The 17,548-nt window shown below is 37.5% G+C and overlaps 1 protein-coding gene and 1 non-coding gene across 2 annotated transcripts; one reads left to right on the forward strand and one right to left on the reverse strand.

Moving 5' to 3' along the window:
• Window positions 1-3,425: 3,425 nt before the first annotated feature.
• On the reverse strand, window positions 3,426-16,792 carry LOC100888025 (male-specific lethal 1-like 1). Its single transcript, XM_030990574.1, has 7 exons — window positions 15,880-16,792; window positions 8,092-8,225; window positions 7,436-7,764; window positions 6,815-6,873; window positions 6,119-6,308; window positions 5,251-5,323; window positions 3,426-4,490 (listed from the first exon to the last, which is right to left on the reverse strand). Exons 1-7 carry the CDS (start codon window positions 16,396-16,398, stop codon window positions 4,403-4,405), a joined length of 1,392 nt encoding a protein of 463 aa, XP_030846434.1. The 5' UTR covers window positions 16,399-16,792; the 3' UTR covers window positions 3,426-4,402.
• Window positions 16,793-17,115: 323 nt separating this feature from the next.
• Window positions 17,116-17,189, forward strand: TRNAN-GUU. The gene has a single exon. It is a non-coding gene; the product is annotated as a tRNA-Asn (tRNA).
• Window positions 17,190-17,548: the final 359 nt, after the last annotated feature.

Genomic DNA, 17,548 nt, shown 5'->3' on the forward strand with positions numbered 1-17,548 from the left:
ATCGTCATCATCTTAATCTTAATCATCATCATTATCATCATCATCCTCATCATCATCATAAAGTGCACATGAATCCTCTCGACTTCTTCTTGTGGGGGCACTTGAAGTCAAGGATCTTCAGCAGCCCACCTGAGAACATCGAGGAGCTTCGGAGGAGAATCGTGGACGAGACAGACGTCGTACGCCAAGATGGGGACATGATCCGGCGAGCTTTTCAAGAATAGTTCACCGTGCACAACTGTGCATCAGGAGGAATGGCGGCCACGTCGAGGATTGAGTACGGAGGATGGAGAAATTTGGGGAAACAGATTCATTGTTGTACCACAATAAAATACCTCAACAAATACAAAAATTGTTTGTGTTTTTATTCACCGACGTTTGCGGTATTTGTGTGCGAGTGTGTGCCTGTGTGCGTGTGTTTGTGTGCGTATGTGTGTGTGTGTATGTGTCTGACTGTCTTTGTTTAATGCACTGTTTTATTCCTCACCCAGTAAGTTGGCGCAAGTGAAATCTGGCAGTCTTGTAAAGATTGTCTGATGTTCAGTCATGCATGAAGGGATTCAAATGAAAATGGTACCTAACTGTACTGGGAGGATAACTCTATCAAGTCATATCATGAAACCCATAATTAAATATTCATACTTCAAACAATACAACATTTAAAAAGCGGGACATTTTTTCTGACTCACCCTGTACAGCGACAAACAGAAATAAATAATAAGTGCAAAGACAAAGTGTTTTGAGCAACAAGAAATGTAAACTTTCTTTATTGAATTTCCAACATCGAACAATCTTGAAAGGCTTTGTTTTAAAAATCTATACCATGACATCTCCGAGTTAAACTTCCAACGTATTCTTTCGACATTAAACTTGATGTACATGATTTCTCTAACAAATATTCTGAGTGGAAAAATACAAGGAAACGGCCACTGTAAGAAACTTTAACAAGCCCGGAACAATGGCATATTAAAACCAACATGAACATAGTAAACACACAACATCAAATTGGAACAGTACTTAATTTGAAATTTGCCAATATCTGTTTTGTTTTACTATTGTATACATGGATTGTCTTGGAAAACCTCAGATATATTTTGCTAGTATGTACATATCACTTGGCACCAAATTTCTCAGGACTTATTTACAAAGAGCTACAATTATGAGACGAATAACAGGTCACTAGCTACCATAGTAATAAAACATGTTTAAGCCCCAATTTCTAATAAAGATTATGAATGTCTCAAAGCACCAAATGTTGATGGCTGAGGCTCTTATAATTGATCTTGCCTTCAAGCAAAAATGTTATTATTTTGCAGTGCTTTTCACAGATATGGTCAAAACTTCTTTCCATTATCATGTAACATTTACAATTTTACATACCATGAGAATTAAGAATTGAAGGTCTTTTAGCCAAGGAAAAAAGTGCTTTCTATGTTCAAGTTGTCTTTACTTTATATACCATCTTATTTACAAATTTGTGCACTGCCAACCCTTATTTATTTCTAATCTTGCATTCATACTTTTTACATATTTTAGAAGTAATAATGAAATTCCATCACTCGGTCCACTCCTTTTGTACAGCAAATAAAACAATTATAAAATCAATGATCATGAAGTAATTTTCTCACTTTTTGATTTGGTCCAAATAATAATTTAGAGATTGAATATTAAAGTTCCCAATTTTTACATGATATAATGGTGTAGGATTCAGATAAAAAATGAAATCCTTAGAAAAACAAGTTATCGTTTCTAATGTGATTTGTTAAATATTTCACTTGAAGAAGAAAAAAGTAATTTAGTGTTGCTAGTTACTTCCAATTAATCATTGAATCAAAGAAATTAGACAAAAAGCTTTGAGGGCTCACCAAAAAATTTGTCATGTGTGGTGTCTATGAAATATTATACATTTAACTCTTTGGCTTTCAAAGGATTTGGTTCTCAGTAACAAATAGTTATCTTACATGCTATCAGCCAATTCTGAATTTGTTTTACTTCAAATGTGTAATTATTCTGAATTTTTTTCTACTCTACAACTAGCTCAGAATTACATCTAGCCTTCTCTACCAAATATCTCAAAAAATAACCCCCAAAACACAAACCCGAACATTCACTTACAATTTTTTTTAAACAATGATACGTCTCAGTCTTGAACAAAAATATGCAAACTTTCCTCTCTAACAGCCAATATTCTGACCATTTCCTGTGCTCTTTTTATCTAGATCATATTTTACATTATTGATATTTTACATGAATTTACAACTTTGGTGCACAAAAATAGACAGGTATCATTAATTTATTGTACAAGATGAAATATATTTACACGGGTCCAATTTGGACTAGATGGTATGAAAACAAATCTACTTCTCGGGGGATTCCCACTGCAATGTGCCTAGATAAGCCTTGATCTTTGAAACGAGTCTTCCAACAAAGATATACAGTGAGATCTGTATATAAAGACCACTCAGGAGAGACAGGAGTATCAGTCTTTACAGACAGGTGGTTTTTACAAATGTATGTGCAGGTTTCTTTAGTACAGGTTTCAATATGAAACACTGTTCAAGGAAAACAAAATATGTGATCTTTACAGACAGGTGGTTGCTAAAGCAGGTAACTTGTACTATGTGGTCACCTGTAATAGTAACCATCACCTGGATAGAGAGACCACCTCAAAGCCTCGTTCACACAACGCTTTAAACCGTCCCGAAAAAACACTGCCACAAAGTAAAAGGAAGTGAGAGTAGAGTGCTTTGCATTTCTGTAACTAGCTTACAAGACTCAAGATAAGTGATTATGCTTCTCATTTACAGTGGAACCTCATTATAATGAGATGCTTGGAACCATGGAAATGACCTTGATATATCAGAAATCTTCTGGTATCAGGGTAAAAAAAAACATAATACAAAGAGTTGGGACTAGCAAAATCACCTTGTAATAACAGATACCACATTTTATCAGAGCTCATTATAATGAGGTTCCACTGTACATGAACATTTACTTTTACTTTGCTGCCACGTTTGGTTTACCGCAATGTGCATTAGCAAAGTTTTACTGTCGTTCTCATTTATTTAGAAAATATTTACTGCAGAACCTTTACTGTGTACGTGAGAAATAGAGATACTGTACATTCAGCAGGTGAAAAACAATTTTGATGGCTTGCTGTGAACATGTATCTTTGAGCAATCGACACTGGATAGCAGTGAGCACAGTCCCTATGTAGAACAAGTGTGACCATGCTTCAATTGTAGGCCTACTTATAGCTGCATGATATATGGGATGGTCCTCACTGTCTGTGTTTGCAGAATACTGTAGAACCTTAGTGTATGGGTTCATTGACACTGGATAGCAGTGGGAACAGTCCCTATGTAGAACAAGTGTGACTGTGCTTAAATTGCACTTATAGCTGCATGATGCATCTCACTGTCTATGTTTGCAGAATACTGTAGAACCTTAGTGTATGGGTTCATTGACACTGGATAGCAGTGGGAACAGTCCCTATGTAGAACAAGTGTGACCATGCTTCAATTTACTTATAGCTGCATGATGTATGGGATGGTCCTCATTGTCTGAGTTTGCAGAATACTGTAGAACCTTAGTGTATGGGTTCATTGACACTGGATAGCAGTGGGAACAGCCCCTATATAGAACAAGTGTGACCATGCTTCAATTATACTTCTAGCTGCATGATGTATGGGATGGTCCTCATTGTCTGAGTTTGCAGAATACTGTAGAACCTTAGTGTATGGGTTCATCGACACTGGATAGCAGTGAGCACAGCCCCTATATAGAACAAGTGTGACCATGCTTCAATTATACTTATAGCTGCATGATATATGGGATGGTTCTAACTGTCTGTGTCTGCAACCTTTGTGTATGGACTATGGATTCATTGATAATGCATGATTGTGATCGATGCCATTTATACTTCTGGCAAATTCAAGCCATGTTTGATGGAGTCACCAATTGTATCAGTGTAAAATCAGACTAGGAAAGTACATGAGCAATCATGTGCCACACATAAGTCTCAAAGTGCATCACATTATAGTATGTGCTTCTCCTGCTCCTATTGCCGATAATATGGCTTGAAATTTGTTGAACTTCTTGATATATATCTGATAACACAATGGTTATCTGTTTTGCAAATACAGATGCACATATCGAGTTTCATTTCACAGCAGCCATTTTTAGGTGATTGACCTAGTCACGTGTGATTGAAGCTTAATACTGCATCAGTGAGAGTATGGTCACACTTGTGAATACTGCATCAGCGAGAGTATGGTCATATGTGAATGAAGCTCAATACTGCATCAGTGAGAGTATGGTCACACTTGCGAATGTACCCTAAGATCCAAAGAAGATGGAATACGAATGAATGCTGTCAGATGATTGGCCGGCCGGCCGGGTGCTATCTCCGACTGGTCATTCTCCTTGTTTGTCTCCTCTGCTCGTCTCGCTCCCGCTGCTTCGCATCGAACCATGGCAACTCAAACTCACTGTAGAGAGAGAGAAAGAGAGAGAGATGGAGAGAGAGAGAGATGAAGAGAGAGAGAGAGAGAGATGGAGAGAGAGAGAGAGATGGAGAGAGAGAGAGATGGGGACAGAAATAGGATGGGGATAGAAAATTATTGAGAGCTCTTGTAATAGAACAAAATCATTCAATGAGACTTAGAAAAAGGTGCATCAATTTAACCGAGGGAGATATTATATTCTTGAATGATTTAACTACTCAATTGCAAGATATGTTATTTTTTACATTCAACATGTATCATTTGTATCATCGGATTAATAAAAATAAGTGCCCTATTATGCATCTGCCTTAATGTTCACTTCATGAACTTCTAAAACTTTTTGCCAATTCTCAAACAACCCAAATTTTTACAAACAATAAACTCAGTTTATGATCTATAAGCATTCAAAAATAAAATTGATTATTTGTTAATGAAGATTATGGTAGTAAACTAGCAATAAAGCTTTTCAAATTAATAATCAAGATATGACCGAGGAAGACATCAGAACTCCTCTGGTTTTAAAGCCGGGATAAAGAATTAAAAATCAATTTTCCTCAATTAGCCTAAACAAAAGTCCCAAACGTGTTGGAGCCTCATTTATTCAACACAACATTAAGTCTGAAAAGACCTGGAAGGGATAGGTCTAAAATCAGACATCCTACGAATGTAGTTCTGAGATTCCATGACTTTTTTCTTTAAAAAATATTACAAGATACAAAGAAGACGGAACAGACAGAAAGCTTACTTTGGTTTAACTGTAGGGACTTGAACACCGAAGGTGATGACTGGAATCGTATCATTCATCTCAATGAATTCAGCTAAAACAAAAATAAAAGAAAACAGAATCGATCAATGCCATGGACATATACATGTATAATATATGGATGATTAACATCCATTAATATCAGATCAACTATAGAGTATATTATGCTGAGGCAATTTCAACATATCCTCAGTGGGTTTTTCTAATAATAAAAAAGGAACGCACACATTTGAAAGAATTTAAAATGCAGAAATAATTGTTAAATATCAAGTTCAATTTTAATCTATTCATTTCCAATAAAAACATATATTCATACAAGTCAATTCTTAAGTATTTTGAAATGAATATAGAAATACATAATAAAGATGTTGATGATAATAATGGAATTGATGGAACTGTACAGGATAGTATGTAATACTTTAAATTGGTTATGAATGTATTTGGATTGGTAGTACTACTACATGCTTGCAAAAGCTTGACCCATGTGTATATTGTCATTCCAACAGAGGACAGTTCTTACCATCTATGTAGCAGCTGTGGTTATTAATAGACCATTTTCTTAATGTAATCAAATTTAATGCACAAACCTATATTAAGTGCCTCGTTGTTTAACGGTACAAAATATTTTCATTCACCTTTTAACATATAATTGTATTTCAATAGTCAGAATGCGAATAGCATACATTAATTGATGTTAGGTAGGACAAACTTTAAGGCCTGTCCTACCTAATACGTACATAGGTGAATGAAAATATGAAATAATTTGAATCAGGCACTGAACAAAGATTTGTGCATCACTTTTGATTACATTACAAAAATGGCTATTCAACTTCAAAGAGGAGGGGCTTACCATCATTCTCGACTGGATAGAAGGTGGTCAGTATATGCTCCCATTGAGCATATTCCCTCTGCTTCTGTTTATTGACCAGCCTCTCGTGTTCTCTCAGCTCTCGTATCCTCTGGATGTCCCACCTCTTCCGTTTTCTCTCGTCCTGCTCCAGCTTACCGTGCCGCTGCTCAAACACCGCATCGCTGCACTCCTGACAAAACAACAACCAAAGTAATAAAGTTCATGAACAATTGGTTAAATTAAAAAGGGTGAAGTTGTCTATATTAAACTACTACTATGAATATATGTAAATAAGGTAATTGGGGCCTGTAACAAGAGTATAGCCTTGTTGTCTTATAGCATCTTAACTTTTCTCAAAATTTGAACCCTGACTTTTAAAGGATGTAGAGTTACAAATATGACTCAGAAATTGGTTCAACATAATAAAGGGACATCCCATTGCTTCTCTTCTCTAACATCTCACTCACTTATTAGCTGGAAACTTCAGAATACCGGTACATAAACTGAACATTTTGGTTAATATTGTAATATGGACATTTTGAAATGCTTTCCTATGTATCAGACATGTGCATGTATCTACTGCCTCCTTTTATCCCCCACCCCCATTCTTGATCTCTCTTCCTTTCTAGATCCCTACCCAAATCTTCTCACTGAAGTACAGATAGCTTGCACATTACAAATGATTGTATGATTTACCTCTGGAGCATCTGAGGATGTACTCGGAGCTGGAATGGTGACGACACGCCATGACGGAACTAAAAGAGAGAAGGAGACAGGAAGATGAGAAAATTATTAAAAGTTCTAAAAGAAAATCATGCTATACCCCCCCTCCCCCCATAAAAAACATTTTAAAAGGCTTTCATAAAGACCATGTCACATGACTATATTTTATCTGTAAGTGCAAGAAAGTAAGCAACAGATGAACATACATGTAGACTTGGAAATCTGTACGAAGTAATTCATGAATAAAATGGTATCCCAGTATTTCAATATCCAGGTTCTTTGAATTCTAAGCAGTGATGTAATTGACACCTACATGAACATGTAAACCTTAGGAAATTGCATTACTGATTCCGAGTTGGATGATCTTCAAGAGTGGGTCCTATTTTCTCAGCAACACAAGCTTTTCAGTGCTGGTCCCTCCCATGCAGATTGCTAGGGAATTTATTTTATTTGCAACAAATAATATTATATAAAAAATATTATCCAACCACCCCCCCCCCCCACCCTGAAAAAAAAATTGCAAAAGACGCTTATAAGGGTCATGACACCCAGAGACCCAGGTACAGAATAAAACAAGAAAGGATATATACTGACCCATTACAGATTCATCATCAAGCACATCCAATTGAGGGACCCTCAAGTCGCTCAAGCAAGGGTACATCACTCCTGTCCGATGAAACTTCTCCTCCTCCTTTGACTCTCTTGACTCTTTACTGTCTTGTCTGCTTGCGTTCTTCTTCTCCTCCTTCTTCGCAAGTTTCTCCGCTCTCCTCTGTCTCTTGCTCAGTTCCGCGTTAGTTGACTGTGCCGACGAGATGCTGGAGTTCAGGTTACCGTTGCTGTCTTTGACGGGGGTGCCACCCCCTCGACCTGACTGCTTCCCAGTGCTATGGATCGACACGTCTAGCTCTGATTTACGCTTTCTGAAAAAGAATTTTGGTAAATCTTAAAATTAATACAAATGGTCAAAAGTGAGCAAAGTCCTTTTACAGTGTGAGTCAAAAAAAAGTTTACACCTAGAAAGTTGCTAATTATTTAAAAAATCATCGATGAACATTAAATTGTTATATGTCTTATGAAAAAGTGTTTTATCCCAAATCATTTGGTACCATTTTTGTGTGGTATGTGTTCACGCTTGGACGAACAGGAGACATTGTTTGCGAGAGTGCGAAAATCGACTAAGTTACATTCTTGAAATTCATGAGTACAAGTCTACAAGAGAATAATGAAAAACATACTTTTGAACCTACTTTTTTTGTACTGGTGAGTCCAAAATCTTTCGGGGCCTTCCGACCGGACGATGGTTGTTGTTGTTATTGGTCTGAGGTTCAACCTTCTCTGCTAGATGAGTTCTTCTGTTCATGCGTTCCAATCTACACTTCAGCTGTAGTGGCAAAGGATAATATGATACAAGTTACATATCATATTACAGGATATATACATGTATAAGAGCATCTGGCCGCATCCAGAGAGATGCTGAAGACCGGAAGGCTTGGAGAAGGGCCATAAGGGAAATAAAACCTCCAACCCCCCAGTGTGAAGGAAAAGGGACGCCCGCTGATGATGATGTAATACAGGTTGTACATTACATGTGCATACATGTGCAAGCATGTTATTGGACTGTTAAAACTTTAAAGGCATGAATCACAAAAATAGCTGTTCTACACATACAGTACCGTAATTAATGGGGTATACACCGCACCTTTTTGCCGCCGAAAAAAATTCAAAGTTGGGGGTGCGGTTTATACACAGTACACAAAAAAAAAAAAAAAAAAAAAATTAAAGTTTCGATTTATGACCCTCCACCTGGTGCTATGCCTGGCAATGTCTCCCAGCTCATGTAATCGGTGTGTTGAATCACCACTAGGAAACTAGAACAACACTGAAATTTGTCTGTTTTTTAGTTTACATTAATGATCTTACACATTCAGCTGCACCTCGCAGTTAAATGAAAAAACAAAAAACAGAACAAAAAGAGGGGTGCGGTTAATACACAAGGGCGGTTTATACAACGCTAATTATGGTACATGTTGCACAATTTGTAGAGGTTTTGAAAGAAATAAAGTCTAACCCAACAATGTGGGAAAGAAATGGGCGCTCAACAGTGATGTAAACTGTAAATACTGTACATGTGTAGGTGTGCTATTGGACTGTTTAAACTTTAAAGGCATACATACATGTACATGTAAATCACAAAATTACTGTGTACATGCAAAACAGTTTGTAGAGGTGTTGTGGTCTAGTGGAGACATATACGTCTCTTGACTGTGAACCACAAGGTTTGAATCTTACTGCGGCACTCATGTCTTTTGGCAAGACATTAATCATTTGCCACACTCAACCCAGGTGTAGCAGGTGGGTGCCTGGTAGGATTCATTCCTTGAATGAATGCACTGAGCGCTATGGTTGCCGGGGCCATAGCCGGAGTACATGCAATAATATCAAAATTCCTTTGGGAAATTTAAAGACATTTCGTTCAATTGTAATATGGCACTTTAAGTATTTACTGTGTACATTAGAAACCAAGACTTTGAAATTTGCATACAACATGTATTACGGTACATGTACGGTAGGCATTAATCATACAAGAACTGCAAAATACATGCAGAGATTTGAAATAAACTAATAAGTAAAAAAGAACATCAAATAAATAACAAATCTACAACATAATGTACAAATCAGTTGTGCACTGTACATGAAGAATTTTAAATATGGAAGTGCACAGAGCATGTTCTACTTGCTCAGTAAAGGCTAAACTCCTATAGTACACACAGTGCATGTGCATGTACATGTACTGTACAGTACATGTACACACAAAAATTCCTTAAGGCCAAGCACACCTATTTATCTGTATGTACAAAAGCCAACTGTAAACCAATGGTCAATGCATTTTGACCCAAACAAATTGTGTCCTCTGGGCTCTGGCTCTGCCAGTGGAGCTATTATTTACACTTTTAAGTATCCTATTTCATATTTTTGCTGATTTTCCAGAAATTTCCACACTATCATGATTTGGCCTTTTTGGGGCCGCTTCTTTTTTTAATTTTTTTAAATTTATTTATTTTATTTATATATTAATTTTTTATTATCATTTAAACACTGCTAAAACAATCTATTTCTGATTTTTTTTTTTTTTTAATGCCGGCGGCCATCTTGAGAAATAGCGCGACTGTCAGGGAAAATAAACCGAGCGGCCATTTTGAAAAGGAAAAAAAAAGGGCCTCCTCCTTCCTGTTTTTCAAAAAGGCAGGACGCTAAACATGTTTTTTATTTGGCCTTAGTATCAATTAAGTTGATTAAAAAAAGGTAAAAGGCAAGTTACATGTACATGTACATGTAGGTTGATAGTCTAGACTCTAAGTTTAAAATAAGTTGTTTTAAAGCACGTCTGTAGTAGTTTTGCCAGGGGGATAAGACCACCATGCAAGGTCACTGACAGGTGGTTTTCTCATTATATCAGCTCCCAATTAACATACATCAGGGCTCGAAATTAGCGGTGGCCCGGTGCCAATGGCCACCTGAAACGCTGTCGGGCCACCTGAAATCACCGACTAGATGGCCCGGCTGGCCACCCAAATATTTGGACAGTAATATATAAATTATTTATCAACAACTTGTTTAACCTTTAGATCTACCCGAAACCGAGGCGACATTTATTTTTCCAAGCTTTTCCAAGCGACGCAATCCGATCTATCAAACAAGGAAATGTTTCGTTTCGCATACTAACTTTATAAAAACGATGCACGCCGTCGCGTAGGTACTGTACACACCGCCGCCGCCACCCCGGCCTGGCCGGTACATAGGCGTAGCGCTATCATAGTATGCTACCGCGTATAGGGCAGCTGTCGATATCCGCATTGCAGCACAGCTAGTACGCTTCTCAACTCTTTGTTGCGCAGTTACAAACTGCGCATGAGATTTCGGGCGGGTAAGTTGGGGATTCCCAAATCCCAGCATTGTGATTGGTGTACTGACACTAAAAATCGTGTGCATGCAGCGGCGGGAGTTAGACTAAGTTGCTGTTCTAATAATGCGACGGAAAAGACAGTTACTGCTTTCAAAACAATAAAATAATCAATGGAATTAAATTAAGATGCTTTAAAAAATAAATGGATATCGTTTCAGTTGACGGTAGGTGTTTTTATCGCTCTAAAATTGAGGCTGCAAGAAAGGAATCACGCTTCGTGGTACCGATCGGGTGCGTTCAGAAACGGAAGTGGAAATAGATCTATGACCCACTGAAGACAGAGCAAGAAAATGCCAAACACAAGACTAAAATGTTGATCAGACTATTGCAATTAAATCGTAATACTAAAGGCATTAATTTAATTGTCAAAATATATCCACAACATAATGGTTAACCCTTGATAGTTTGATGAAGGAAAATAAAATTAAAGCTCTTGAAATAACATCGAAGTGCCTTTCGTTCGTTCTAAAAATGCGTGTATAACGGCAAGCAGAAGTTACGAGTCAAGCTTGATATGCACGTTTACATCCCTACACCGTCATCCGACCTGATCGGAACAATAAGCATTAAACCAATTAAAAAACATCACGGAAGACTTTAAGGGACTCCAATTCAACAAAATTACCGTAAAATAATTATTTGCTTTGACAAATACTACTATAGATATTCATAATATCTTACAGAAATAATGATATTTCATGAGCTACGTACTCGATATCGAGTTCAGCTATAGCCATCATTTTGAAATGAGACGTAGTTGTCATGCAGTAGACTGTAGAGGGCAGTATGCAGAAGAGAGAGGGAAAAGCGCGGGCCTGAGATCACGTGATATTCACGTGACTATTACGTGATTTTTTTTTTCCCTCTCTAGCTCAACGAACTCAAACTCAACCTTACTTGGATTTCGATGCTCTAGCTGCGAGCTGCCGCATTCTGCGCTGCATGCATGACAGCTACGTCTCATTTCAAAATGATGGCTATAGCTGAACTCGATATCGAGTACGTAGCTCATGAAATATCATTATTTCTGTAAGATATTATGAATATCTATAGTATTATTTGTCAAAGCAAATAATTATTTTACGGTAATTTTGTTGAATTGGAGTCCCTTAAAGTCTTACGTGATGTTTTTTTTTTAATTGGTTTAATGCTTATTGTTCCGATCAGGTCGGATGACGATGTAGGGATTTAAACTCGTAACTTCTGCTTGCCGTTATACACGCATTTTTTAGAACGAACGAAAGGCACTTCGATGTTATTTCAAGAGCTCTAATTTATTTTCCTTCATCAAACTATCAAGGATAAACCATTATGTTGTGGATATATTTTGACAATTAAATTAATGCCTTTAGTATTACGATTTAATTGCAATAGTCTGATCAATATTTTAGTCTTGTGTGTGGCATTTTCTTGCTCTGTCTTCAGTGGGTCATAGATCTATTTCCACTTCCGTTTCTGAACGCACCCGATCGGTACCACGAAGCGTGATTCCTTTCTTGCAGCCTCAATTTTAGAGCGATAAAAACACATACCGTCAACTGAAACAATATCCATTTATTTCTAAAGCATATTTATTGGATTATATTGAAATATAAGTTTGTGAATTCCATATTTTTAGTTCTATATTTCAAAATATCAGTGTGAAATTTAATTTTGAAAAACCCGAAACCCGAAAACCAAAAACCGGGTTTCAGCTCGACGGTCGGGGCCCGGGCGGGGACCCGTTTCGACTCGGGCCTAAAGTAAATATACAATCAATTTTATATCTTCCAACAGAACTTGGAGCTCAAAGAAAAGCAGAAGTTTGGCGCCTTGTGTGCCCTGCACAATCCTAACTTAAGGGGGAGGGGGTCCTTGTGATGCATGATAGTCAAGGAGAAAGGGAGAAAAACATTGAAGTGAAGTTGAGACAGAAGTATAGAAACAAAGAGAGAGGATTTGGAATGAGAGTCTAAAGAGTCACTCACCTTTCATTATTAAATGCAGCTCATGCTGCTTTTAACACGTATAATTTATGCATTTTTTATTAAACATTTGCATTATTTAATAACGCATAAAAGTGGGGCCACCTGAAAATCCATTTGGCCACCCAGAACTCCTACCCAAGTGGCCCTGCTGGCCACCTCAAAAAAAAGTTAAGGGCAAGCCCTGTACATATAGGAAAAAGAGGATCATGGGGATTAACAGGCACTAATTAATAGGCTTTATGCCTATCTCGATCTTATAAGATATACACGGATAACGTGTTATTTCATGCACCCCCATAATATACAGTACATGTAAGATTGGTCTAAGTAATTCCATTGAAATATTAAAGATGGGTAGAAGAATCCCTGCAATCTGATAGGTCAATTACCGTTTAGATAATTTTACTGGATGCACGCGATATTGGGAATCGATACCTAAGATAATCTTTGTTTTTTAATTGTTTATATATAAAAAATAGATCTAGATCTACATGTAGATCTAGACGTAAATTTTTTTATTATTTTTTTAAAAAAATAATTCTTAGATCTATTTAATTTTTTTTTTAAAGAGTAATATACCTGTAGTTTAATGTGAAGGTGAGTCATTACATATATGTTTTCATCCATTGAAATACCTATTTTTTTTTTTTTTTTTTAATTTCATGATACATGTAAGTTTCACAAAATCATGCGTCCGGTAATTGACTGGAAAGCATGATTTTGCTATGCACCCGGTAAATCTGCAAAATAACTGATTTTTGTATTTTTGATGATTTTTTTTCTGGCCCCATTTTATAAAACAGATGATGTACAGGTTTAATTTGTGGGTTGGTGGAATTGTGTGCACGCATTATAATGTAGTACGGTATGTCACTGAAACAGCTCCCGTAGGATTTTTGTGCCAAAGTTGATTTGGATTCCAAGCTATCAGAAATTGATGGGGTTCAAATTTTCCCGAAGACACCAAATTTCCCTATTGCGCATTATATAAGCCATTTTGGCGCCCAATAGGTACCCCCCCCCCCCCCCCCAGGAAATGAAGGAGGGGTCTGAAAATTTGAACCCTATCAGTTTTGGCCAATAATTGGGACCATTTTGAAGCCAAAACAAGAAAAAAAATCAACTTTGGCACAAAAATCCTACAGGATCATTACATGTACTGTACCATACTGCACTATTACCTTCAAATTTGATTACCTAAAACCATTCAAAGGTACCTTGTGCACACAATTCCTATCGACGCACTCAAACCTGTGCATCATTTGTACATGTATATTGATTCAGAGAAATAAAGATTTGGGTCATTTTGTCATTCAGATCAGTGATGAATATCATGAATTGTGAGGAGATGATATCACAGATTCAGATCGCATTGCCAATTTGTCTCAAAGATTCCATGATTTTCTTGATTTTGAAAGGTCCATATCAACTTTCTTCAGACTAATTTGTTGCCAAATTTTTCTCATTAGACATTTGGCATTCCCTGTAGTACCCCAAGACCATTTCCGAATGGAATCATCTACATGTACATGTACATCGGGAAACCAGAAACTCGCCAGATATCGATGTGAAAACTTTTAAAATCAAATTGGACTTATTAGACATTAAAACCTTGTAAGTTGTAGCCGAAGCACTAAGGCTGTGCACAACAGTGCAATGAGGTACTCGAGTACACTCCCAGGCTTACAAGCGAATACTCGAATATTCGGACGCCATGTTTTTTTATAATTTTTTAATAATTTTTTTGAATTTTTTAGAATTTTTTTTCTTTTTTCTTTCTTTTTTTGCCACCACCATACCACTAGTGCAGTATCCCAGTATCGCCGAAAATGCATGCAATTTTACTGTTGCAGTAGAAGGCTCCGATTTAATAATAATAATAACAGTAAACAATGCTGTTTTAAAAACCAAAGATGGCAGAATAATCCATTGTACTCCGAGTCCAAACAGAAATCCGGACATTTGGTCCCAGTTTCTGAGTGGTGAGTTTGACAGTGCTTGAGTTGGGAAACATTTTTACCGACGGTACCATGCCAGCGGCCGCCGCTCTCCCTGGCAGTGGCATGGGTAAGCGTCGGCCTGGATAGTTTTTTTTTTTTTTTTTTTTTTTTTTTTGCGGCAGAATATTCGGGTACGAGAAATCAAATCCGGGCTGAGATGTTCCGACATGATTCACCGATCAAGAGATACCAATGTATATGTTTGTACTCATCCAACCACAATCTGTAATGGAATTGTGTTAAATGATACTATTGAAGTCTGAAGACAATCTATAACTTCTCTTTAGATAAAATGACAACAAAAATGGCATTTCGGACAATTTACTCACAGCTCGCAATTCGCATTGCCGCATGTACATTAAATGTGCGTTGTACCGACTCGGACCACTTAAATTTGAGCAGTGTTTTTGTCAGTAAATCACTGCAAAAATATCATTTTCATAATGTATGAAGGTCTATTTTTGATTCCTGGCATAAATTTTGTTATTGAGAAGTCGAATGTACTACATTTTAGACGAGATGGTTAATGTTTTTTCACATTCTTTCGTCCTGGCCGTAAATTAGCAGACTACTGCCCCAGTCTTTGAGGCTGGGGCGAGATGTCCCGTGGGGCGAGTTAGCCCGACTCCGAGAAATCGTACCCGTGTACATGTAGTTGTCAAGCGTGCGGGTACTCGAGCAATCGACTACCCGTCGCATCCTTATGAAGCACACTTCAATATTTAGGCGTGTTTATCGTTTAAACCTAAACTAGACCGAATTTTTCGTCTCTTTCGTTCTTTAACGAAAGAGACGAAAAATTCGGTCTAAACCTAAACCAACGTAGACTACGCGACAACCAGATGCTGGCGATTGTACGTCACAGACAGAAGAAGAAGGAAAACAAGATTAATTATTAATAAGAACAGAGATTGAGAGAATGCAATGTTCATGATGTTGAAATTGAAAGACATGTTTATTAATAATAGATCTAAAAGTTAGAACTAGTCTAGTCTAGCAGTTTTCAAAATACCACAAAATACCATGCAATATTCAATATTCAAATTTCAATAGCAAATCTTATGAAATTTATGTTGTGACAAAAAATGAAAAATAAAATCTCACCGTTTCATTTTCCACACGCAATCGTTGTGCCTCTCTTTCAAACATTTTGATTTGTTTCTGCTGCTGTTCAATCACATCCAAGTGTAACATAGAAAGCACTTTCAAATGAGAAATTTCAGAATTCACTCTGTCTGGCGATCCATTTATTTGAGCAATAGCACAGCCGCCATCTCCAGATCCTGTTATTGAATTATCGTTTGGCTTTGTGTTGTCCGACTGTGCGACATTTGAAACATCGCTAGCCACTGCCATCGCCGTAGCGTTCAAAACAACAGACGGGTCATTGTCGGCCGCGTTGTTTCGTAGTGTGTCCCCTTCACCGTCCATATTGACTGGGAGCGACACGTTCTCGTTGCTAGAACCGTCGCTGTTTTTCAAATACAGTTTTCGAGTAGCATAAGATTTACCGGTGAGCTTCGATCGCTGCAATCCAATAAAATCAGACTTCATGTTCCCAGGAGCCATGGGAGTAAAAGCCGCTGCTAAATCAAGAAACACGTTGCGAAAGTACGACGACATTTGCAAAACAAAGCAGTTTGGTATTTAAAATGAGCATTCTTCACGCGTGCAAAAGATATTTACATTGTCCAAATCTCGTCTAAATCATGGCATTTGAAGCCTTTCCAAACAACTTAAGTTACGGATAAGACCCGTTGTATTCTCCTTCATACACCAAAAGTGTTAAAGTAAGGTAGCTAGAGAAAAATCATCCGTAACAAAGTGAAAATTTGGTACCTTAATTATATTTTCCAGCTCCATAGATTGAGTAAACACAGGCAACGCATAGGTAGGTACGTACGTCCGTACGCGCGCTACATCATAAATACATTAACGACGTCCAAACGAAACGTACGCGCGCGCCTCGCACACATTTTCGATTCTTAAGAAGAGTTGCGTGCTGGCTAGCTAGCTCCGACTGCCAAGCCGCCGCGCCGCGCGCGCCGCGCCCGAGCACTCGGACCACAAAACTGTATTTTTCAGCTACTCGATATGGTTCTTCACGTGCTGTTGAGTCGAGTGCACTCAGAACATTTAAGTAAAAATGGCATAAACGATAAAACAACTAAACTGAAAATCAATTAAAAAATACTGAATTATAAATTATTATAAAATTGGGGTTCATAATATTCAAATTGACGAAAAAAAAACAGATTTAATAATACTTTTATACAATGTCCATGTTTCTTGTGCCTAGCATTGCCTTTATTAATTGTAAAAACAACAGGCGGTCGTCAAGCTTCTGTGGCGCAATTGGCTAGCGCGTTCGGCTGTTAACCGAAAGGTTGGTGGTTCGAGCCCACCCAGGAGCGACCTCCCTTTTTTTTTTTTCTTCTCTTCTTTCTATGTATTAAAAAAGCGGACATTTTTTTTTTGGGTGGGGGGGGGGGGGGGGGGGGGGATAAGCGGACTCATTTTTTTTTTGGGGGGGGGTCTCAAAATTTCATAATTTGACATTTTTTGTCGTTGGGGGGGGGGGGGGGTAAGGTCACCTTAGGCCTAAAAAAAAAATTGATGACTTGGCGTAACCCGCCCGACCCTATTTTTATCGCCGACCCTACACTTTTTTTTTCTTTTTTTTTTTTGATAAAGGATTCTGAAATACTGGAGACATTTTTTTACTGTTTGTTATTACAGAGCCATTCACAATTGTAAATATTTTCACAAGTTG

The sequence above is a fragment of the Strongylocentrotus purpuratus genome, unplaced genomic scaffold (assembly GCF_000002235.5).
Source record: "Strongylocentrotus purpuratus isolate Spur 01 unplaced genomic scaffold, Spur_5.0 spur5_scaffold_19, whole genome shotgun sequence".
Taxonomy (NCBI): domain Eukaryota; kingdom Metazoa; phylum Echinodermata; class Echinoidea; order Camarodonta; family Strongylocentrotidae; genus Strongylocentrotus; species Strongylocentrotus purpuratus.

What these genes read in the sequence shown, in the direction of transcription:
- LOC100888025 (XM_030990574.1), bottom strand. Translation starts at nt 16,398, where the DNA reads ATGTCGTCGTACTTTCGCAACGTGTTTCTTGATTTAGCAGCGGCTTTT. An exon ending in GACTCACCAGTACAAAAAAA is followed by an intron (nt 7,765 to 8,091) that starts GTAGGTTCAAAA and finishes ATTCTTTTTCAG; the next exon opens with AAAGCGTAAATCAGAGCTAG. An exon ending in TGATGATGAATCTGTAATGG is followed by an intron (nt 6,874 to 7,435) that starts GTCAGTATATAT and finishes TCTCTCTTTTAG; the next exon opens with TTCCGTCATGGCGTGTCGTC.